The 24,418-nt window shown below is 45.8% G+C and overlaps 1 protein-coding gene across 10 annotated transcripts in view; it reads right to left on the bottom strand.

Annotated features, from left to right (window-relative positions):
- MME (membrane metalloendopeptidase) overlaps positions 1–24,418 on the bottom strand; it is an 81,311-nt gene that overhangs the window by 24,893 nt on the left and 32,000 nt on the right. For 8 of the 10 annotated variants that reach the window (XM_070493753.1, XM_044754601.2, XM_070493754.1 and 5 more), the window contains exons 9-16: positions 15,376–15,510; positions 13,321–13,422; positions 11,530–11,666; positions 11,327–11,420; positions 10,086–10,214; positions 9,481–9,579; positions 6,884–6,964; positions 5,524–5,627 (exon numbers count right to left, since the gene is read on the bottom strand). In XM_070493753.1, coding sequence (XP_070349854.1) covers positions 5,524–5,627; positions 6,884–6,964; positions 9,481–9,579; positions 10,086–10,214; positions 11,327–11,420; positions 11,530–11,666; positions 13,321–13,422; positions 15,376–15,510 — 881 coding nt within the window. The remainder of the gene's footprint in view (positions 1–5,523; positions 5,628–6,883; positions 6,965–9,480; positions 9,580–10,085; positions 10,215–11,326; positions 11,421–11,529; positions 11,667–13,320; positions 13,423–15,375; positions 15,511–24,418) is intronic. The other 2 variants (XM_014849554.3, XM_070493758.1) reach the window with 1 other exon arrangement.

Here is a 24,418-nt window from a genome sequence, read left to right as displayed (position 1 = left end):
ACCCCAAAACACATTGGAAAATTGCAAAGTCTGTTGGTTTAATTGGAGAATAAAACACAGAAATCTAAACTTTTCATCTGTTACAACCCATGCACAACACAAGGCCAGTGCAGACGCTGCCATGGGGCGTCAGAGTGACTTGTCCACGTGAGGTCTGAACGCCACGGGGAGTCAGAGCGGTTTGTCTGTGTGAGGTCTAACTGGTACCTGGGCTCCATCTTCCTGGCTGCGTAGTACCGATGAGCCAGACAGCCTTTCTTCCCAATCTTCCCGCACGTGCGCCTGCGTGGAGATGCATCAAGCCCTGAGCCTCCGCACTGCACGCCCACCTGGACAGGTTCCATCACCTCCACCTTTGCGCTGGCTCATTCACCCACAGATCCTGCACAACTGTGTTTCTCGAGATAGTCAAGTTCTCTGCTACAGGGCTCGACTGGGAAGAAGACTGACTCTAGAAATATCAGTGAAGGAGAAAATCAGAAGGGATGTTTTAGCAAGAAGTGAGGGACTTCCCCACCTCTCCAGAGCATGCTCTTTCTCTTGGGCCACCTGACGTGGCCACCAGGGAGGAACCCGTCCTGGCTCTGCTCAAAGCTTCACAGTGAGGGCCGTAGAATTTTGATGCCAGAAAGAACCTTGGTCGTTTTATGGATAAGGAAACTGCCCGGCTCGTCAGAGGCCACAGGGAGTGACTGGAAGAACGGGGACCCCAAGACACGGTGACTCACTGTGCTGGCAAAACCATGGTGTCACTTCACAGGGTCCGAGCTCCCTGCCACGTCTGGAGGTGGGGCCTTTTGGGGGGGGACCACACGGAGCCACAGCTGTCAGCAGCCCCACTTGCTCCAGGGGCTTCCACACCCGTGAGCCCAGGCTGAGAACAGACGGCTGGAGGCAACGAGGGGGAAACAGGAATGAACCAACCGTCCTGTTTGGATCCTCTGTTCTCAATATTAATTTAAATACTGACGTGCTGTTTCCAGAGAATGTTTTGTTAATAAGTGAAGGTTGAATTGTGGTTTTAAAAACAGTGCTGTCCGAGCTCTTTGTTTCCTCGTAGTAGCAGCAACCAAACTCTGCCTTCCAGAGACTTAACTGTTACTCACCCGCCTCCTTCACTGGGTTGTGAGCTCCCCGTCGAGGGCCACATCCTACTCGCCTCCACCCTCTAGGTGGTCTTTGCACAGTGCTCCACACGTTCGAGATGCTCAGAAAAACGCTTAGTGAATTGGCTGCTGTCAGTGTCAGGGTGTCGTTATTTTGACGCATAACAGCAAGAAGGATGCACAACGAAATTAGTCTTTGTGTTTTATGAAAAGCAACTCCAAGCTCAAAGGTCATGACTTACAAACAACGGCACCACCTGTCAACTGTGTTAGGAAAGTCCTGTCCCGAGAAACTGACGACGTGACACCAGGTCTAAAAACAAGAAAAGGAATTCATTTCATTTTGCTCTTGTACATTGTTCTCTTTGGAGGTTTAAGTTTGTTCTACGGACTCTACGTGAGTTACTGTGTTGCCAGAAGTAAATTATTTCAGATACGTATCTAAGTAATCTTGCCATTGGATAGTACATTGTCAATTTGGTCTTATTCCATCTGATAACATGACGTTTGAAATTCTTTAAAAACTGGCACCAAATCCCAAAGAACATAATGTTTGAGATAATTTTGGAAACACATGCTAGGCACTCAGAAACCACAGGAACCAAGACCTTTTTAAATTTAACCCCTTGTCCTCTGCTCAAATGGGCAGAAAGGGGTGCTTTCAGCCAATGATTGACTCAGGTCCTGACTTCCTCAAATTTTCAGTTTGCTAAACAGAGAGAGGGACAGAGATCTCACCAACCTTGATGGTGAAATGCTTGGACGTGGCAATTTTTACCTTACTGGCTGAGTTAACTTTACTGGTATTATTACAAACTGGCTCTTCTGTCGTTTATTCACTCCATAAACATTTAGGAGGGGTCTACATTCTGTCCATCAACATGCAAGCTCTGGTGACACAATTACATGGTTTCTTCTTTCAACCAGGGCTCGTTCAGCTAAAGACTGAAATGTCTGTAGGGTAGAGTGCAGGCACCAGGTGAAGGGGAAGGTGTGATGGGTGCCACGAGGAACGAGGGACGCTCGAGTTCAGACAGACCACGTGAAGGTTTCTGTTAGATGAACAAGGGCAGAGAGGGTGGTCCCAGGAGAGGGGTGAGGAGGAGGAGAAGACGGAGCAAAGACACGGAAGTAGTCCTCACGGCCGGAGCTTTGCTGCAGGGTGGCAGGGTCTACAGGAGTTCTCGAGAGCTACGGGAGGTGCAGAACCTGCACACGCCCTGGGAGACGGGCAACACGGGTGCACCAAAATGTTTTCATCAGGGAATAACATAACTCAATCTGTGCCTTTAAAAGCTCTCCAGGGCTGCAGTATGGAGAATACACTGAAGGAACGTGAGACCAATGGCGACAAGATTAGGGAAAAGGCTGTAATAACTGGTGAACGATGAGAAATATTTGAATTAGGGCAGTGACCATGGGGACGGTAAGATTAGTTTCGTCCTTCCATTTGCCACCTGCGTGACATTTCTGTAGCAGCCGGTGGATGTAAGCTTTTTCCTTTTGGACGAGGATTTGAAGTAGATATCATGCATGGTAGGTGTCAGAGATGAGAGGAAGAGACTAGTCTAGGATGATAAGATGAGGCCCTGGTTTCTGTCTCGGTAGCAATAAGATGGAAGTTGTTGGAAAATACGGGGGAATGGCAAATGCTGTGTTTGCAGGGAGATGGACCACCCATGTGGGATGTTTCACAGGCAGCTAGACATCTGGGTGTGGAGCTCAGCAAACTGACCTGGGCCAGGTACAAGCGTTCAGTGGTCATGACGACTGTAGAAGATGCCACGCAGTGGACGGCTTGTCCAGCGAGAGCATGTGGCGTGAGAAAGGAAAAGGTCTAGAAGGTTACTATTTGGTTAATTGACTGAATTTATTCAAATTAATTGCTCCCTTGAAAATCTAATGCCTTCTCATTTTTCTCAATACCTTACAATATAACCCTACTCTGATCAATAGTTTTTCTCATTTCTAGCCCATCAGTTTTGGGCATGGATACCTATTTTTCCTACCAGACCTTGGGAGTGAGGATCTTAAGCACCTGAAAATGTAATTCACCGAGAGGTAGCTACAGGCCATGTGAACAAAGCAGAAGTGGGGACGTGATCTGCCTGAACACACACTGTGAGGACCTGAACTTGATGTTACATAAAAAGGAAGGAAACGGAGTAGTGACTCATGACTGTTAAGGAGATGCAGCATAAGTCAGAAACTGTCATGCAGGAAACCTCCATAAAACCTGAGGAACTTTTAGGATGCTGTGTCCTGTGCAGTGTTGTCCTCATGACTCGATGCAATCACTGTCAAAAGTGCTCCCGGTATTTTGGAAAGTTTAAACTTTAAACCTAATTGCCAAATTAAGGGCACTGTCTTATAAAAAATTTCACAAAATTAAATGTGAACAAGTGTGATTCAATACAAAAAGGAACTAGCACTAACTCAGGGGTTCTCGCTTGAGGAGGGGACACCAGGGCCTGGGTCCACGCCCACAGGAAGGACATGACCCTCGCGGGTGGAGCTGGCAGTCAGCACCAGCACTAACGCTGCCCAGGTGCCCTGACTGTGCAGGCGGAGTCTGACCCTGCACTCAGCCTACAGGCAGGAGATGGGGAAGGAACCCAGCCTGGCAGCAGAGGACCTCACAAGTCATATCGCACCGGGACCGAGGAGCAGACGCTGACAGAAAGGATCCAAAAAGTACCCCTGAACCATGGGAGCCAGACCACACGTCACAAAAATATCGTGTACAATTCTGGCTTCGATTATCTGTCGTAACGAGAAAGGGACTCGGAGAAAATTGACACGTATGAGGAAAGGGAATGAAAGGCGCAAACTATATTACAAAACGATATGGAACGGGGACCACAGCAACTTCAAAAGGAAACGTCAAGCTATTTTTAAAATTACGAAGAAATCTTCTGGGGTCATGTGGATGGTGGTTATATTAACCATTTTGAGGAAGAATATCTGGGAATGTTTGTAGATAAATTACACGGTGCTAACAATTATTAAGTGTAAGTATTTTTAAAGAAATAAAAATATTCAGACTTGTAAGAAACTTCCCAGATAATACATCTGCCCACAGAGTATTCTTTTTGATGACTTTTTATGGGGTTCCAGAGACAGGATTTAACAACCAACTGTGACATCACCCACATGGCGGCTGGGACATGAACCTTCTCTGACACTTGCAGCCCGTTTAGCACCAGACAAGACGTTTACTGAGGCACAAACCCAGGGGTCAGCAAAAGAAAGCGGTCTCCCCCTCAGGGTGCCTGAAGGGTTCGAAACACGGTGTGAGAACTGAAATGTACTGGCACTTCCATTTGGGAGTTCTGTCCCGCCTGTACTCGGTTTGCTGAGAACAGGACAGTCCCGTCATCAACCGGTCCCACACACTTTGTACCTTCCCCGGCACACTTCCCTGCGGGGGGTAGTTGACTACACCATGTCCTTCCTGTCTTCTGCTGTCATAACGGAACACAATCAAATGTCGCCTTTGACTCTCCCAGTACCAACCACACCTGGACTTAGTCCGTGTTCCAAAATACGAGTTTAACAGATGAACAACCGAAAGAATAAATGGATGCACGCGTGAACTCTGGCACGTCTTCGTGTCAGTCGCCACACACGTCCAGCTAGTGCATTTTTCACTTGCTCACTCACTCGTTAATCCAGCTTTAACTGAAAACCTTCTACGTGTTCAGCACTGTGCTGCGGCCGAGGCTTTAACGGTCAAAAGGAACAGCCTTGTTCTCTAGGAGGTTAAAACTCAGCGGGAAAAAGTCAACATAAGCCATTCTAGAGACTCAAATGCAGAAACACATTCGCTGATCAATATGTTAGACACGCCCATTTTTAACTGAACAATACACCTTAAACTAACAAATGAAGAGCTAACCCCACTAACAGGCAGAGATTAAGAGTGTTTGGAGGCTGTGAGTGGCAGTGATCCTGGCGCCTCCTACGTGGCCACCACAGGTTGAAGAGACGTCACACGGAGCAGTCTAGGAGGGGACGGACTTGTGGGGTGACCGACCGACAGGAAACAGGTGGCTGTGGGCAGAGGAGCTCTGAGTACAGCAAGAAAGACCTTGGAGAAGACTTGAAGGAGCTGTGGGTTCCTAGGGCAAAGGCGTTCCTGAGAGCCTGTCCACAAGCAGAGTTGGGGGGACAGGCCGAAACATGAGAAGAAACCAGAGAAATGAGGCAGTCTGAGGACCTTCATGAAAAGTTTTAAATCTGGCTAAATCCCCAAGCCCTCTCTAGCCTAACACTCTTAGATGCCCTCAGAGCTCTCCACTGAAGAAGGAGGGGCCTTTGTAACATTTTCTAAGTCAGGCTCTTTCTCTTAATCCAACAGAGAGGAGCGAGAAGGCCCTCCTCTGAAGGAACACAGGAGAAACTGGGATATACGTACTCATCCTTGTCCACCTTTTCTCGAAGCTTCTTCAGTTGTTTATTTTGGCTGAACTTCAAGTTTTGAATGATGTTCTCAAAGTACTCATCTTCCTTGTAGTTCAACTACATTACATAAAAGATTTGGGGAAAAATGTTAAAATCAGTGCCTTCAAAATTTTTGCTAAAAAACATAGGGGATATTTTCTCAAATTCTATCAGTTAATAAAGTAACAGAGAGCATTAAAATTCACCAAAGAAGGGTTCAGTCCCACCAGCCCAGCTCTGAGCTCACAGCTCAGGCTGCTCCAGCCAAATGGCCACCTCAGTCTATTCTTTCATAATTAATCAAACGAAACCCAGTGTCCGCCCAGCCCTATAATGTGGATGTCAACCCTTGCATGACAGACGCAAGAGCAGCACATTCTCGTCTACCTCCTACCACGTGCCAGGCGCTGTTCTAGGCACTTGAATATATATTTCACTCTTCTAATCCTTGTCATAATTTCATGAAGATGGGCGGCTATCACCATTTTAAGATTGAAGACACTGAGACACAGACAATTCGGTCACTCGCTCAGGTGAGTGAGTGGGGAGCAGGGATCTGAACCCAGGCAGCTTGGCTTGGAGTCTGCGCTCCACCACTAGACCCCGGCCCCCAGCGCCCCGGCACTTGCTCGCAGCAGCAGCTCATGTAAAATAATCAGTCAAGCTTTTCTTCAGGAGAAGGGGAGGCGAGCACACTGGCTGGCAAGCCCCCGGGTCAGGCCAGGAATCCCTGTCCCCAGATCTGGGGAGGACTGCCCTGCTGTCACCAGGGCCACCTTGGTGAGCACAGGTTAGCAACAGGACCCTCAGGGAGTCTGCAATGAATGCTGTAGTGACTTCAATCAATACTCTTTGCACTGTCACATTACCGAGGAGAATAAAACACTTCCCAGTTCCCAAACAGTGCGTTTTGTTGGTTTTTAAATGGAGAAGGCACAACCTGGTTTACCAGGGGAGGAACAGGCAGACGGTGGGAGGGAACCTGGAGACCCGATTTTTCAGGCCTGAACAGATGGGATGAGGAGCCTGGGTACCCTGCTGGTCATTGCTCTGGTGTCCACCCTGACGCCCTTCAAAGGGCAAAGGTCACTCTCACTACGCTTAAAATGGCACACGTGGAAGTCAAAGCAACAAATTCTTAAATTTCTCAGCACAGAGAGGGCCAACGAAAAAAAAGGCTGAAACTGAAACAAACAGTTCTGGTTCCTGCGTCAAAGGCTTCATACAAGAAGGCCTACGTTTTAGGTCATTTCACGTAACTTCTGCAAACCATTGTTGGTAATGACATTACCACCAGCCCCGGGCATCTTACTCCAGAGTCTTCACAGATTTACCTCGAGGTACTCATTATCCAGTTTGCTGTCATTGGAAATGATTTCGTCAGGATAGCCAATCCTTTCTTTAATTGCTAAGGCCTGTGAAAATTATAATATTGAATGTGAGGATGATTGTGTAACTTTAAACACAAACGCTGTAATTTGCCCAAGACTAGCAATCGAATAACTTGATTTACACTGTTTACGAAAAGAATATCCAACGTCACCTAGAGATCTTTGCAATGGCTTCTTCTTGGAGTTCAAAATAAACACAAAATAGGCCTGCAACTTAGGTTCCAATGCCCTATTCTCACAGGCTGCAGCTTTCCACGAAAACGGACAAGTCATTGTTCCACGTGTATTGTACTTTATCGACTTTTTCTCTGAAAACTTTCCTCTTCGATTTTACAGGAGGGGTAATATTTAGAGCTCCCATTCTAGCATTTTATAATTTATCTTTCCACCTCACTGAACTGGCTGAGAACACAGATATGGGCTCGCAGGTCTAGTGCCAACACTTTTCCTGAATATTGGCTCCTCGAGTTTTTTTCTTTTTCTTTGGTCTCCAGAGCCGGTGCACCCATCTTCTCAAAGTTAAATGAATGGCATTAATTAAACGAGTGGAAAATAGTTTTCCTGTGACACCAGCTCCTATCTAACACTTGCTTACTACCATTTCTATTTTTTATTACTTTAAAATTGTTGATTTTACTTATTTTCATTATTTCATTCTTACTACTTGCTATTTCCACTTCCATTTTTTTATTTCTCAAAGATATCTGACTTTTGATTCTATGATAGCACATTGCTCTGGTTTAATTTTTCACGGGGGATTAAGCCTGTATCTCTGAGTCATTTGGTTTGCCATCAAACAGGTGTGTTTGCCATCAAATGGGTTTTATTACAGATCTGCTTCCTCAGCCCAGGATTTCCTCAGTGGACCAGACGGGATACGTGTCACTGAGTCACTCAGGCCAAGGCCATCGTCATGCAGGTTTTCGAGCCACAAGCTCATTACAGATCAGCCCCCTCAATGGCACTTTCTTTTCCATGAGAGAGTTCTCCAGAGGGTGTTCTAAGGGGCACGAACTCTACAGAAGTAAAAGGTACTACAGAAAAAGAATTTATCGTGAACGACTTTGGGTAAACGCTGTGACAAAAACATTAAGCAGGGTTCGTCACTGCAGGGCTCCTTAGGGTCAAGATTAGGTTGTTCTAAGTGTCCAAGAGGAGACTCAATTTGCCCACTTATTCACTCAGTATGTGTTCAGGGTCCACGACGAGCTAGGCACTTTATAAGGGGCTGAGGATACGACGCCAGGCAAAGATTTCTGCCCCAGAGGGCTGACCGTACAGAGCAATGACAGGCAGGGACATGAGGACCAACTCTCAAGGGTCACGTCTGGGCCATAAAACCCCAGCCCAGGAGCGCATGGCCTGGTCTAGGGTTGGGTCAGGGAGCCTTCCCGCAGGAAGTGTCTCCTAAACGCTCTTGACCAGGGGACTTTCATGGAACAACCTGCAGGCTCAGTGTTTTGTGACACCCCCTTCGGAAATGACGATCGAGAACAATCCACTGGGCTACAGAACCACGTCCGCAGAGTTGGAACGTGCCGGAAGCAAATCCAGCTCGAGCTTCTGAGGACACAGAGCGACGCGGGGGAGCCTAAATTCTTGCCCGGCCACCAGGGTTCTGTGAGAGCTGAAAAGACAGTCCTCCCACGTGAGTGAGCCTGGAAGAGAGCTAGATCTCAGCCTGACGCTCTTAGAATAGGTTCATGGACCCCAGCATCAGGTCAAAGCACTGTCTGTTCCTCCTGCCGCCAGAACTACAAAGGCATAATCAAGCTGCCTGTGAATATCGCTCATGAAGCACGTACAGTTCCACTGGACACGTTACTTCTAGTTTTTACATAATTATCAAGACAAATGATCTTACTAAATTTAAACCTAAGATTTCCTTAGAAATCTCACCTTTATTCTTATGCAAGCTATTAAAAGTCCTAATCAAAGGTGCACAATGAGGTAGAGAGGAATAGTTATAAAAAGGCTCCTTCAGCCTCTTTCTAACTATAGATCAACTTATAATACTCAAATAATACACCACCTCGCATTTACCTGAAAGAAATTTAGTATTATTTCTCCCTAGGCCATCTAAAAAGCTAAATAGGGCATGTTTTAAAAAACTTAGCTGGAAATTTGCATTAAAAATTAAGGGGATATTTTTAGACAGTGGTAGAGGCCCAGCAGATATGTTTCATAAAGGAGGAAGAAAATGAACCATGATAGCATCTTTTAATTATTTACTTGTTCACACAAGATTTTCTTCTTATTCTTTGATGTCTCCCTTGGAAAAAAAGGGAAAATTGGAGATCTTTCAAAGTTTTGCACTGAACACGGAGAGAAGGAGCTGGTCGCAAAGACTTGATAAAAGATGAAAATCATAGAAAAAAATCTTCATCCATGAACACTGTTCCTGGAAACACTACATTTTGAAGGAGGTTGCTTTTATTTTATGCAATCCTTGATTATATTGTTTTCCGAACTTTCTTAAAAGTTAATCTTTTCTCATAAACAAATTTTTCTTTGACAGTTTACCCGGTCCTCCTCTTTACCTTTTCTTCTGCTTTCTTCTTCGTTTCAGCATCCATCCAAGTGAGGTCATCTAGAGTCTGGATAAAAACTTCCCGGATCTGTGCAATCAAATTCTCAACCTCAAACCAGAGGAAAAGAAGACCATTTAGGCCATTAATTAGCTTTTTTTGTAACACAAATTTTAAAAAATAGAGCTATAAGCTGTCTTAAGGTAACTCAACAATATGTTAAAAATGTAAATTTATAGACAAACGGATACATGTGGATAATCATACTTTTAAAGCAACACTGCTATAAGCAACACTAATGATTAACCTGAGGTTACTTTCTGGGTTTTTAAGAAAACACTGACTCTTGCTCACTTTCGCTGACAGAAGGGTTCATAAGCGACTTACACTGACTCCACTGCCTCTCGGACGGGACAGGTGGTTTTCCACTAAACAATATTAGTATCAGAAACACAACCAGACCCTGGGGGTGGGGAGGATGAGATTTATTGGGAAACAATGGCAAATTGCGATTCAGAGGTCCTCTGCCAATTAGTAAACTTTTAGCCAAATCATGGCCCACTGTAACTGCCATCTATGCAAATGGGCTCGGCAGTGCGGCTCGCTGAGGACATTACCACGTGTTTACTCTCCCCAGCAAAGGCCGCCTCCACGTACAGCCTGCCCACAGCATTTTCCATGTTCCCGTTGACGTAGTTTGCGCAGCGTCTCCAGGTGGCTGTTTCTGACGTTGTTCCGTAAAGGGCCTGCGGGAGAGGAGGAGGCAGCGCTGGACCAGGGCAGGGCACGGGGGCGCAGGAAGCGCCCAGGTTCACAGACTCTACTCTTTGTGTCTCCTAAGTTCTTGCAATAGTCACCGCTTCTCCCCACAAGGCGCTGTGTCCTTGTAGACGAGAAAACGTAATCCAGCTGGACCGTTTAAGTACAAAGGATCCGAAAATGAGGGATATTTTCAGGAGCAAGTCCCAGTAGAACTTCTGGCTATTACAAGTTAATATCCTTCCAGACAGTTTAGAAAACAACAACAACAAAATAACACTGTTACCACTGCAAGAAATAAACGTGAAGTAATGTCCAATAAACGTGGCAGGGGAGAAATATGGTAATAAGAAAACACATTCCTGTCTTTTAACGTTTTAGCTGAACTTCCAGGGCTCAGAAGAATTGCATGTGTATAAATTTAAGTACCGATAAGGGGGTTAACTTACGTAAGGGAAATTTAGCAAAGCATCATTTTTACATTCTTTAATTTTAAAAATGTGTCTGCACTTTCTTTTAATGGGTAAAAACTAAAAATTTTAATCAGAGGGTTATTTCCTTTCCCTGACACCAACCAATACGTTTGCCAGAATTCCTCCTTCCTCAATTCTTCCTGCCTTCTCCTCTCACAACAGGAGGGGAAGGATCATGCAGGTACAGCCAATAAAAGGCCTCCAGGTGTGTCCAGGGAGGTGCATTCTCAGTGCACTGTCCACACCAATGTCGTCCATCCATCTGTATATCTACTGTGCTATGAGCACCTGAAAATCAAATTAATTGAGATAGATGCCCCTGCAATTACTTTTAACACAACAAAAAACCAAGCCAGTACTCTTTCACGAACCGCTCAAATTAATCAAACGCATCTCCTTCAAGGGCAGTTCAGTCCTGGTGCCAGGGTGGACATCACCGGGTGGTGAAGCCCATGAGGACAGGCTGTCCTGGGCGACACAGCTTAGACACGTGCAGAACAACCAACATTCGGCATTTTGTCTCTTGGCAAAGTTCACCACCTCCTAGCAGCGTGCATGGCAAGCCTTCATAACCATGTATCTCTTTACCCTTCAAGTCTTAAGAAAAAGAGAGATTTTTTCTTCACCTTGCGGAAAGCATTTCTGGACTCCTTGTAGGTTCGGCTGAGGCTGCTTACAAGATCCATTATGAACCGCCAGGACATTAAATTTTGAAGATCTCTGTATAAAAAAACCCACCACCCAGCAACAGAAAAGATGAGGCTGCAAAGCTTCTCAAGAGTGATATTAAATGCAAACTTTGACGACATGAGTTTTCTGACATACCCACCTGGCAGAGTATTTGGTAAGAATGAGCTTAAGTTTGGTTAAATATTCTGGAGCATAAACAACCACATCTTCCTCATTTGGAATATTAATATTCACAGTTGACATGATTTCATTTGTGAAATTTGCCCAGCTGAATGGCTGGAAAAAAGCAGGCAGAAAATATTCAATAATTATGGATTTTTCTGCTTGGTTCCAAGACTCAGTTATGGTTAACAGGGTCAGACGTGGTTAAGACACCAGTTGCATCACTCTATGATTATAAAAATGGTCAGTTTGATTTTTTGGTTTTTTTTTTTCTCAATTTCTTCAATCAGTTTTTGAATGAAAGTTAGTTCTGCAGCATGATTATTTAGATAGCAGAATTAACATAACCATTTAAGAGCAGAAGCCAAGTCTCTAAGTGGAGACAACATGCACCAGAAATTAAGCCGGTGCCATTTTTTTCGTCTGACCAACTTTAAAGAAAGAAGAAAAGAGAACTCAGCCTTAAAAAGAAAGCTTCCTAGGTGTATGCAAAAATCTAAATGGGTATAAAGTGTTTATCTTTTAGAAGCGGATATTAGTTACAATCCATTCGAGCACGTCCTCCATCCCAGTGGAGCTCCTGCTGTAAATTTAAGCACACGATTGTCACAGCAAAGGCACAGCAAGGAAGCCAAACCACATTTCACTATCAATACTGAGTCCACAGGCATGCAGTTTTTACACATCAGAAGCTACATTTAGATTTGCCTAAAGGAGGAATCTTGTCTTTCTATTATTCTTTAAATGGGAATTTTAGTTATTCAACCACCAGTGGATAAAAGAAAAGAAAGCAGAAGCGGAGATTATGCAAATCTTGCTGAAATGCCACATTTCAGTGTTTGAGAATATTTAAGATTACCAATATCTTAGGCTCTATGATTTTATATATATTTGTATATACATATACTTGTAAGTATACGATCACTTGCTAAGAATGAGGTGCTATGTACTTTTCCTGATTTCCTTTGGTGGTTTGAACCGTTCTTTCAAAACATATTCATTAAACACTCACTATATTAAAAAGTTCCAGGTGAGAAACTCCTAACTCAACAGGTCATGCCTTTGAAAAGTCCTTGTTTACTGTAATTAGTGCCAAAGAGAATTCCATCACTTAATGTGGTGGTTTGTAGATTTTCCCATGAATGTTGCTTCATTTCCCAATCGTGCGCATCAACTAACACAGGAGAAAAGACGCACGGCCCCAAGAGGAGATTATTAGACATCAGCTAGTGAATTACAACCAAGAAAAAAGATGTCAACTGCTGATAAGTGGAATCTATGGGGTGAGTTTTTCTTATCTCTTGTGTTCTATCTCCCCATTATTGCTCTGAACACCTCCACACATGGCCTTGATGAGAACACGGCAAGTTTTATGAATCAATTATTCTTTTCAGGAGTTAAAAAGAAACCTAGTGCTTTTATTATTTGACTGTCCAAGTGTCTGCCTATACAATGGTCTTCCAGAAGGATTTTCAGTTTTAATGTTGTTCAAACCCTTTTTGATGATAGTTTCTAATATTATTGCACAGCAGCCTTGAAAAGACTTTCGCCTTTGAAATTCACTCTAACTAAATATAAATAAAATGATTTCAAATAGAGGGTTTTTTTCCCAGGTCTTGTCATGAAGTCAAATGGTTGATGTCACCTACATTCATTTTGTACTTCAATTTATTTCAATAAATAAAAAAATCATCGAATTTTAATAAACTGTATTTCAATGTTATAATTTTGGAAATGGGACAAGAGATACATAAAACTTGCCACTTACCTTCCCGTTGATCTCTAGTGAAAAGTTCCTTTGGATCTGGGCTAACGTCATTTTGTTGTAAAGAAGTATTGGATCATTTCGATCTTCAGGTTTAGCTGTAGCCTACGGATTTAATTTTTGATCATTATTTTAGAACTAAGAATTACTTAGAAAAATATAAGCAAATATGAGGAAAAGAATATAGGATAGACGTAACATAATTGTATTTAAGTTTTATTCTGTATTTGCTTTGTAACTTATTCTGTTGTATCAAGAAGAAAAGTGAAATATAAGAGATTTTAAGTGTATTCAGTAACAATGATCAAATTATAAAATTCTTCTAAATTCTTTTTATATTTTGATAACTGCCAAACCACATAAGCAATATCCGCAGGTCTCTTTCCTTCTATGGCTAAAGGCCAGCTCCGTTGTGTCGGTGGCTGTTTCATATTATAAATAACTTACTTGAGTATTGTTATCTCCAATTTCTCTCTCAAATACTCTGTCTCCACACGGCCCCCCCACCCCCGCAAGCACCATTCAGTGTCCCACCAAAAATTCAGACAGGAAAAAAAAAAAAAAGCCATGCAATGGTTTCTGCAAGAATTTAAAGCAAGTAAGAGAGAGAAAATTCCCAGCACGCAGCACAGGCTGGCTGCAAGTTGTCGGAGGAGATGTTGGCATGCCCTGCGTGTGGCTGTGCCCCTATCCTGCTAGCCTGCTACTGCTCCACACTCCATAGCACCCAATTCTACTTTTTCGATGAACCAAGAAAGGAAAATCACAAGAACAACTCCCCAACTAGTGGTTGAAATGAGTAAAAAGCAATTTTAAGTGTAAAAGAGACAAAAGACAAAGTTTAAAGTGGGAATTATTTCTCAACTGACAAAGGCTACAATTTCCCCTTTAGGTCACTTATTTATTCATTTATTTAAAAAATTATTTATTGAGCATATCCTGCATGCAATAATATGCGGGACACTGTTAAAGATGCATAGGTGACTCAAAGATGGCAAAGATCCAGCTCAACCTGAGTCAGAGAGAGGAGAGAAAATTCAGACACAAACAATGCTGAGCTAAGACAGTGCTGCAGGCTGAGGTTGATCAAGGGGGAGCAGGTGCCGGGGGTATGAGTGGTAAAACCCAGGGAATGGACTGTTCTCTGCAATTCTGTTTCCAAAACAGAACCATATGCAACTCGTCAAACTGCCATTCATCCAGCTGCAGCCCTGAGCAAAGTCTGGTTCTGAGTGGAGATTTTTGGTTTCACATAGCCCCAGGGAAGCTAAAATTGCCCTCAAAGATCTTCAGTCTTCAAGGTTCTGAGTGGTAAGCAGATGGGGATTCGGGACTGCTGGCTGCTTTCGCATGTCGGAGAGAACTCTGTGGATCTGAGACTGCACCGGCTGTGGGCTCAATCAGCAACCCGGATGCTGCTTAGACAGCACTAATTCGCTTGAGACCAGAGACCCCGTCAGAGGAGCATCAGGCAAGCGAGCGCCAACTCAGACTCCAAGGGTCCATGTGGAGCTGGAGGGAACTCAGGAATGCAGCCCTTGGACTTTGCTGCTAAACTCCTGTGGGATCTCTGTCGAGCTCAGCAGCCTGAGTCTGAACCCGGGGACACTGCACTGTCATGTGGCCAGGCTCAGGGGCTCATCCTTCTTAGCAAAGGGATAGAGACAATCTCTGCGATCACCTGAAACTTACAGTGCAATTGTACATATCAAGACTAAAGCAGCTCTGCTGAATAGCTGGCAATCAAGCTTGTCCTGTGTCTCAACAACAGTTTGACTGTAAATAGTCAGGATTTTGATGCAGTCCACTTACAACAGGTAATTAAGTCTACCGAGTTTAATGTTTGTCAAACTGGGCACGTCTCCTGGCGTCAGGAGCCCGGTTCACTGTAAAATTCTACAGTTTCAAAGGTCCGCTTGAAGTCAATGATCCATTACTGAGCTACGACTTTATCACTTGGTTAAGGAGTTGCACTTTTTACCCTCAAAAGATGACAGAGAAGAGAAAGAAAAAAAAGTGGTCAGCATTATTCAGTGTATTAGAGAAAATGCATCTTACGTTGGCAATTTCTTTTTCCAATTCCATGACTTTATTCATTTCTGAAGAAAGCTGGTTTTCATCGATGGGCAGTCCTTTTTCCTGACGAATCAATTTGGCCACAGAAATCATAAAATCCACATATGCTGTACAAGCCTGCAAGAAATAAATAACACAAAATTGCTGGAGAACCTGCTGAATATCCAGCATGGTGCTTTAACTTAAATTTATTTTCAACTCAATATTAATTTGGTAAAAGATAAAGCAAAATAAAATAGAAATCCTCTCCTAAATCCTAATGGAAATAACCTGCACAGGGTCTTAGAAAGTCCATGTTTTTGCATCAGAGCAGAACAATAAAGGATCACTTTGAAAGTACTAAGTAATTTATAGCCATTTAGTTACAAGGTTTTATAATTTCCAATTTTTAGTCATTATTTTAAATTGCCTTAAAAAAATTGCAGTTGCAAAACACTTGGTAAGCAGTAACCTAGTATTTTTTTCTTAAACAAATAATGACTTTCTTGACCAAATTTCTCTTTTCTTGGGTTTTCTTTGCTTATGTATATATTTTTTCAGCTACTCCTGCGGAGACAGCCACAGACTCATCTATTATTGGGACATCTTCCTATCTGTCTCCTCTGGCCAAGCATGTTTTTCTATGAGACTGTTCTCATGAGCTCCTCCAACACAAGGCTGTGGGTTTTAGTCAATGGCGTAGCTGGCCCCCTTTACTGGGAAATTTCTGTCTAAGATACCATACATTTGGATACCAGTTTTCTTCTAAGAACTCAAATTCTTTCCATTTTATCTTCACATAGATTTTAACTTTGTGAAAATAAGCTATAAATTTGTCATATCATTGACCTTTTACAGAATACACAACTGCCTTACTCCAGTTTGGAGAAGCTGGGACCCCAGGGAACTGAGAACCACTTTCCCAAATCTCAGCCCATTGCCATCCGGCCATTATCGTCCCTCGGCAATTAGAATAAACTATGGCGCCACCTCATTAAACTTTACTGAAAGCTCAAGCTCCCAACACCAGCCTGACGACAAGCAGGCGTGAGCAGGAAGCTGGGCTGCACCTCTATGCTTCTGAAACTGGCTCACAGGGCCAACAGGAAGGAAGGCTATCCAGTGCTTAGCACTGCCACGGCTTCAGGAGGGGTTTAAATCCTTGTTAACCAACTATCAGCGAGCAGGGCAGGCTCACATTCGCCGGGAACGCCGAGGCACAGCTGAATCTACTGTGACTCATCAGGAGGGTCAAACGTAAAAGTTAAGGAAAATGAAAACATGCATCAAGCAAGACCCTAAGCAAGGGCACAGTCACCATCAACTTGAAAGCCACGAGGACAATCTATAGGGAGGGTTAGAGCCTGGCCTTCTGTGACCTTTACTACATGTCAGTGAGCAGCCTGGGAGACGGTTCCTCCCTCATGGACACCCCGGATGCTGGGCTGTCAGCTCCCATCGCTATCCGTGCGTCTGCTCCTCTCAGAACCAGCTATTTTTCAGCTGTGAGTCTGTACTAAAAACCTAATCCCTAAGGTAACAGGAATAAAAGGATGTCTTCTGATATGCTCGTCAGCTCCATTCTTTTCCTATTAAAAGGTAATCAGAATTCTTGCTCCACTTTGAAGTAAACAAATATGTCTGAGTTCATACCTCCTGGGATGCGCTATTGCAAAGCACAAGCACGCAGTGTTTTGAATTAACTGTACTCCAAATTATATAAATTCTTCTGCATTCAGCAGGGAATTACTCCTGACTATGAAGGAAATGGTAATTTGAGTTTTCCAATATCAACCTACTGAGATGTTTTTTTCACTCTGTGGGATGCTTTTTTGTTAATGAGCTGAGAAAACAGCAACAGGAATGCTCTCCTACACTTTGTCAACTCTGCAAACCAGGTCTACTCCAGCATCTTTATCTTTACAGATGGACTTAAAGACTTAGAACTTGGCATTGGCAAGCACGAGAATTTGGACAATGCTTCTCGTCTGCTGAGCTGGTCAAGTTTCCCAGAAAACTGGGAGCACATGCTATCGCCAGCTTCTGGGACGCTCGAATATTTAACACTGCTACACGGAATACACCGCAACCTCTGATGAGCCCCATTACCTGGCAACTATTCCAGTGCGTCTGATTAAAACATGCGCCTTCTATCTTGACTATCTTTCCTGGCTTCCAAATTTATCCAGCAGCTGTCAGAGCCCAAGCTTGCTGCTGCTGTTAAATGCATTTTACAAGATATGATTCTACCGTAAGGTTTTAATTTTCTTCCTTGAGATACTTCTAGAAATATAAAATGCCAAATGATAGGAATTGTCATGATTTGAGGAGAAAGTAATCAACACATATTTTAACACTTAAATAGTACGTTGGCCATGATATTTTTAAAATTGAAATTCAGTTTTTATTTTGGTCACTGAGAGTTACCAGGACAAGGGCCAGGTCGGCCATGTTTTCGATCGTCACAAGGCAGCCTTGTTGACGCCTTCACCTAGTGAATCCTTTACGTGAAAAAGAATCCACCTAGATATCTAACCAGCCTTTCCTTTAAAAATAAAACACCGTAAATCCCAATACTTATAATAGCAGGTTCAAAGACGATAATTGGCCTTAAATGGTTGGGTAAAATCCATAACAGCAGTTTTGTGAGTTTTTAAATTACACAGTATCAGTGAGATGGAATCTGCCAAAACCTGAGACCACGAATTGTTTCTTTGATGAAAACTACCTTCATTTTGCAGGATCAAGCTATGACGTTTGTACATCGACTCTGTTCAGAAACCGGGCTCCTCCTTCTTGGACGAAAGCTGATATTTGGTGGAGTTGCCGAATAGGAAGAGAGCAATGCTGTTTGACTATTGTCCTTTAGACTTTACCGTCTTTGTTAATGACTGACAGCCAGACTCAGGAAGAGCAGACAGCTTTCCAGTTAGACAGCTGACGCGTGGGTTCCTTAGTGTGACAATAATCTATGGGTCAGGGGTTTCAGTTCCAAAGAGTCTGTTTCAGGACCCCCAGCTGATACCCACTTTCTGCCTTCTGCTTTTTGGGAAGAAAATGACGTAAGGTAGAGCATGAAGTGACTGAGCTGTGCAGATGCAGGGGGATATTCAATAATGCTACCCAGGAGGTTTCCCGAGGGAACACACAGGGGGCGCCAAGCAGGAGAGAGGAGTTCCTATCAAAAAGGCATGGAATTTTTCCCAGTTTGAGCAGCATGTCAGGGAGCAGGCAGCTGCCACACGAAGGGACTTGCTCCCCAAAGGGGCCGCAGACAAGAAGCACACAGCTGTTCACAGGGCTGGAGACGAGAACGGCCCAATCCGAGCAGGACTCTGGGGCGGGGGACACGCGGGACAGAGGACCCCTCGACCCGTGTGGGGACTCCTGGGGTTGTCACCAGCTGCCAAGGAGGGGGACTCATGCAGAGCATCTAGGGTCCATTGCACGTGTTCAGGAGGCTGCACGGACTTCTGTTTACAAACTGGTCCACGGATCTCAGAAAGCTCTCGTCAGTGCCACCACGACGAGGCGAGTGCTGACATGTCCGCCAACTAAGCCCCCTTGTGTTTTGTTAAATGCAGACGCCTGCATGCAGATGCCTGCACCGGGTGGGGCTCTGCTGACCAGCCACCAGGCGCCCAGAGGGCAGGACGAGGCCAGCAGTCTCCCTCCCAAGATTTGCTCTATCAGGTCAACCAGGCAGCAGTCAGAGCAATCTTTTAAAACCAAAGCAAGTTACTTCCAAATTATCCCCTCCTCCTAACCCCGTCACTCGCCTTGAATCATGTTGTCTACCTTCACTTCCCTCATAACCTGCTCCGTGCATGTACCGTATTCCTGTCCACCTCCCCCCATGGGACACAAGCTCCCTGTGAACAAGGACCTGTCCTGCCTCCTTTTCTTGGCATCCCTACTTTGCCTGCTCATCTACGAACGGCAGACTGCAGCCTGTGCTCTTTCCTGAGCAGGTGCAGTGTGAGAATTTCCCGGCTCTGTGCTTTCTCTCCCTCAGCCACCGGCCCTGGGTCATCGCTTTCCGGCTTCAGACCATCCTGGCCATGTTCCAAGTCCTGTCCTCATCCCTGAAAGTCCCCATTTTTATATGAACCCCCAGTTTTTCCAAGAGCGCCATGTCTTCATGACTCTGGCCTCGACGCCCCTGCCACGCCCCACAGCACGACCTCCCACAGCTTTTCGCCTCCACCGCCTGCCCCACCTGCTCAGCCTCTCAGCTGCCAGACCAGTGGTTTCCTCACCTTTCTTTTAGTCCTGAAATGCTCTGTTCAAATAAGTATTTTATCGATGCATAAACAAGTGAAATAAATCATGATGGACCATCCTGAAGAGTAAGCGCAGGTGTGGCAGCACAGAGCCCTGTCTTTGCATACGTGAGGGAGCCCTGTCTTTGCACACAAGGGGAGCCCTGTGTCGGCACATGCAGGGGAGCCCCATCATTGCACACGAGGTGAATCCTGTCTTTGCACATGCGAGGTAGCACCCTGTCTTTGCACACAGGAGGTGAGCCCTATCATTGCACATGATGGGAGCTCCGTCTTTCCACATGGGGTGGTCCTTGGGTTTGGAAACCACTCCCCTGGCTTGGCTACCTTCTCTGACAAATACAGACCATAAACACATCTATAACCCAATTACGCTCCAATATTTTGGGTCTTAACCTACAGATTTCCCCACGAACAAGAAGCAGGTAACAAGCAGCCTTGAGAAGCGTTATGTGGAGAAAGAGAAGCTGTGAGAACAATTCCGACTCGTTCCCAGTGCAGAGTTCAGACTCTTCCGAAGCCGCGTGGTTTCTTAAGAAAATTAAGATCGCCCTTCCTTTCAGTGAATCAGGCAACACACAGGAACTTCCTCACGTGAGGTAGCTGGCTGGTTCCATTTAAAAATCTCCTGAATGGGATGATTACTTTTTGTGGGCAACATGTATCTGTCCTATTGTTTTCCTGGAACAGGAGTTTACGCCCTGGGAAGGGACAGAATTGTTTCAACTCTCACCACGCCTGTCCTCTGAGGGAGCAGGTGTGACTACGCCATCTTTTCAGACAATCAGGGCACCTCAGAAGTCAGCTTCTTTCTCCTTCACGACCCATCTTGAGAACAGGCCCTTCTGAGGTGACATTTCGGACGTTCTGTCTATTTCCTGGGAAAGGAAGCTTTACAAACGAGAGCCACACAGACAAATGGTGAGACACATCAGTCTCTGGTGTACGTGTTCATCTCGTGTTCACACGGAGGCTTACCTGCCTAAGGTTGGGCCTGTCAACCCAAAGGTCTATATTCTTATTTTTTTTACCTGACAGAATTGTATGTTTTCTTTAATAATTAAGGTTACTTGTGCACAGAGTCTAGGAACTGGAGGGGACACGAGAGGATTTGGTCCAACCTCTCATCTTACAGATGAGGAAACAGAGTCCCAAAGAAGTCGAAGGACTTGTTCAGAGCCACAGGTCAGAAGATCTGTGGGTCAGTCAGAAACGTTAATTATACACAATAGAAGCCGACCCTGGATATCGGTTTTAGGTTATAAACCCTAGAAAAAGACAGTCTTATCTAGTCTTGTTTGGCAATGGTGTCATGCACACGAGCTGGCTTAACTGATACTTTCACATGAGCTTTGCTCTCCGGGTTTTGTAGAAACAGCACATCCAGAAGGAAAGCTGGAGGGGGAGCAGGAGGCAGCGTCGTGGTGAGGTCAGCACAGCAGGTGTTTCTCCTCATTTCTCAGCGGACCCCTCTGTTCTGTTTCCTCTCGGTGGAATGTTGATCAGGGGGTCTCCCTTCCCGAGCCATGCAGACGGGTTGGCAGCACCAACTAGCCCATCAGAGAAGGGTTCACCGGACACAGTGACGGTCGGGGGGAGCGGGTGCCTCGGGAAGGCCAGCCTGGGTCCTCCCCATGGGGGTGGACAGACGTGGGGAGGGGCCATTTCCTTTTCCTGGATGGTGAAGCTGCCAAGCACCATCTTTGAGGCCGCCATGCAGACAGCACACTAGGGAAGGAAGCCCCCCAGAAGGAAGGAGCACCTTGAAGACCGGAAGCGAAGAGCCCGAACGACTTGACTGAGCCTCTGGAACCAACCCCGTGTGATCGTGCCTCAGACTCTATGGTTAGCTGACAGATAAGAACAGATTTTACAAAGTCCAAGTTAATCAGAGCTTCTATTGTGTGTAATTAATGTTGCTAACTGACATGGATCTTCCGACTGCGGTTCTGAACAAGTCATTTCACTTCCTCGGGCTCCGCTGCCTCCTCGGTAAGATGAGGGGCTGGACCAGAGCCTCTCGTGTCCCCTCCAGCTCCTGAAGTCTGTGCGCGAGCAAGCTTAATTATTGAAGAAAACGTACGATTCTGTCAGGTAAGAAACGTGAAGAACACGTATCCTTGGATTTCTGTTGCCTTAGAGCACGCTCCCTCTCCAGGGGAGAGGGAGGGACAGACAACCAGAAGGAGCTGGTGTTTAAGTCTAGAGTGACAGCCAGAGGAGATACGCCAGGCAGTTCTCAAAACACTATATGGAAACTGCCAGAATGAAAGCACAGAGCAAGTGCGAGAGGCAGAAAGGCCTTTTAACAAGATGCGGGAAATAGGTCTTGTCTCTCAGGAAGGGGGTGAGACATAGTTCTTCAAAAATGACGCACTTATTTTCATCACTTGGCGGTGTGATGACACCAGCACTTCACTGTTCTGAATGCCATACAAGTGTCACACCAGAAAAACTCCACTTCTAGGGCATCCAAAGTGAAAGACGCTTCTGTGCAGTGCAATGCGCTTTCCTGCAACTGTAGCTGCTGTTTTCACTGTTCATGAGAAGAGTGGCTTTAGAATTATGGCGGACGATTCCCCAGACGAGCTGCGCATCCCATAAGGAGGGATTGAAAAGGACCCGGGGAAAACGGGCTTGGACAACAACTTGAGCAAGATCTACGAGGAGGTTCTGATGGAACAGGGGTGTGACCTCACTCATCTCCAGCCCCTGAGCCACATCCGCAGAGCCAGACCCCACGCGACAGTGTGAAAACCACCAGCCAGAGCGACAGGCAAAGAAGCCAGGCTGCTCTCGTCAAAGACCAGAGAGCTCCTTCCTTGGCAAAGACACTGGTGACGTCACGTCCATCCTCAGAACTCCTCTGGGTATTTTCAATAAAATAATGCAGAATGCAAAGCACGGGCGTGAACGTATCTCAGGCAAATTGAGCACAGCGGAGAAACAGTGGAGACTAGAAAGAGCAAGAGGGATGTGTGGTCTGCAAGGCGTTGTGAGATGCCCAAGGGGTCTTGCTCTAGCTGTTGGTGCCCTGGGCTCACGCTTCCCCGAGGATCAAGGTAGCGACTGGAGGAACCTCTGAGAGACTGGCTTCTTCTCTGCTCCTGCTCTTTCCTCTCCTCCCTTCCATCTTCCCCTCGACCACGCATCCCCAACTCGGCAATATTTACTCGATGATTACGGCCAGAAACCGGGACTAAAGCAAAGGATGAGCGACACAAGCCACTGCTCCCACTAAGTTTTCAGTTTTCTAGAAAAAAATGACATTAGATAAAAACGTATACAGAAACTCAGGTGCTGTGGGAACACGTAGGCATCTTCATCTACTCTACAGTTGCAGGAACAGCCTTCACGAGGAAGTGCAATGTAAACTCAGATTTAAGGGCGAGGCGAGAACGACAGGGCTGTGCAGGTGTGTGCGGAACATTCGAGGCAGAGGGAACAGGACCCATCAGAGCTGATGAGGGAGAAAATCGGGGAAGACCAGGAGACACGAGGATACTGAGATTTCCTCCAGCTTTATGACTTCTCCACCATGCATCTTGTTATCCTAGCCTTTTCACGAAGCAATAAAACACTCAGAAGAAAATACTTAAGGGGTTTGAGTTGGTGCAGAAGTAGCAGGGTGGTGGGAGAACGAGAATTAACTTCTCCTTGACAGCCGGCTGGGGATACAGAGGAAACTGAGCGAGGGATCACAGGGCGTCTGACTCGGGGAGAAAAGTTCATATCACGGCGGAAATAAGGAGAAAACTGGAATTTTTTCCATGGCTAGACACTCTCCCCAACACCCCCCAAAAGAATAGATTACAAAGACAGGGAGGGTACAAAAATATTCTAGTAATTACCCACTTCCAGATGACGGTCAGATTTTCTCTCATACGCCAACTCCCTTCCACTGGGAGTCTGCTCAGATGCCGGGCTGGGGAGGCACCCTGAGGCCCGAGGTCAGCAGGAAGGTGTGTGGTGACCTAACGCCAGAGTTGGCAAAGGGGACAGGGCAGCACGCCCGCCGTGGGTCTGCCGGAGGAATCCAGATCACCGGGGGCCGACCGAGCTGAGGAGACGCTCCGGCTTGCGGGCCTGTGCGGCTGCGCCCGCGGGATCACCTGCTCGTTTAGAGACTCTGCCGTGCGACGACTCTCTTAGGAACGGGGCACGATGCGATGCAGGGAGCAACAGACGGGGCAGAAGGTTTGCTGAGTGTTCTGGGGCGCCTCGGAGCCTCAGCGTTCTCACCCACGACCTCTACAGACCCAGGTGTCGCTGAGTCCAGCTCTGATCACCTCTGCGCTGTCTGACCACAAACAGAGCATTTCCCAGACCAGTGGGCGCAGGCTCATCGGTATCCACGCTCCCCGCTTCCTAGCAACAGATCTTCCGCCTCATCGACTGATTCTGAACGCGACACATACAGCCATGCGGTTTAAGACTCTCTCTCCCCTCCTTCCTTCTGTGTAGTTGTGGCCACGTGACAACGTCCTGACCAGGGACCTCATGCAACCTCTGCATCACTTGCCTCAAAGGGATCGTTTGACTACCAACTTCCCTCTTTCTTCTCCCTGAGGCCTGAAATGTGAACAGGGCACCGGTGAACCAAGTTTGACCAGACAGACTAACACAGACACTAGAAGGGGCTGATGTTAGAGCAACAAGCTGCCGTTCCAGCCATCCCGCAGGGTGGAGCTTCCTCCCTCACCGGGACAGGCTGCCTACCTCTGCCCTGGAACGGGGGACAGAAACAAACCTCTTCTTGTCTG

Source organism: Equus asinus, chromosome 21, assembly GCF_041296235.1.
Source record: "Equus asinus isolate D_3611 breed Donkey chromosome 21, EquAss-T2T_v2, whole genome shotgun sequence".
NCBI lineage: Eukaryota > Metazoa > Chordata > Mammalia > Perissodactyla > Equidae > Equus > Equus asinus.
The sequence above is the reverse complement of the archived record's forward strand: the minus strand, read 5'-3'. Positions and strand labels throughout refer to the sequence as shown.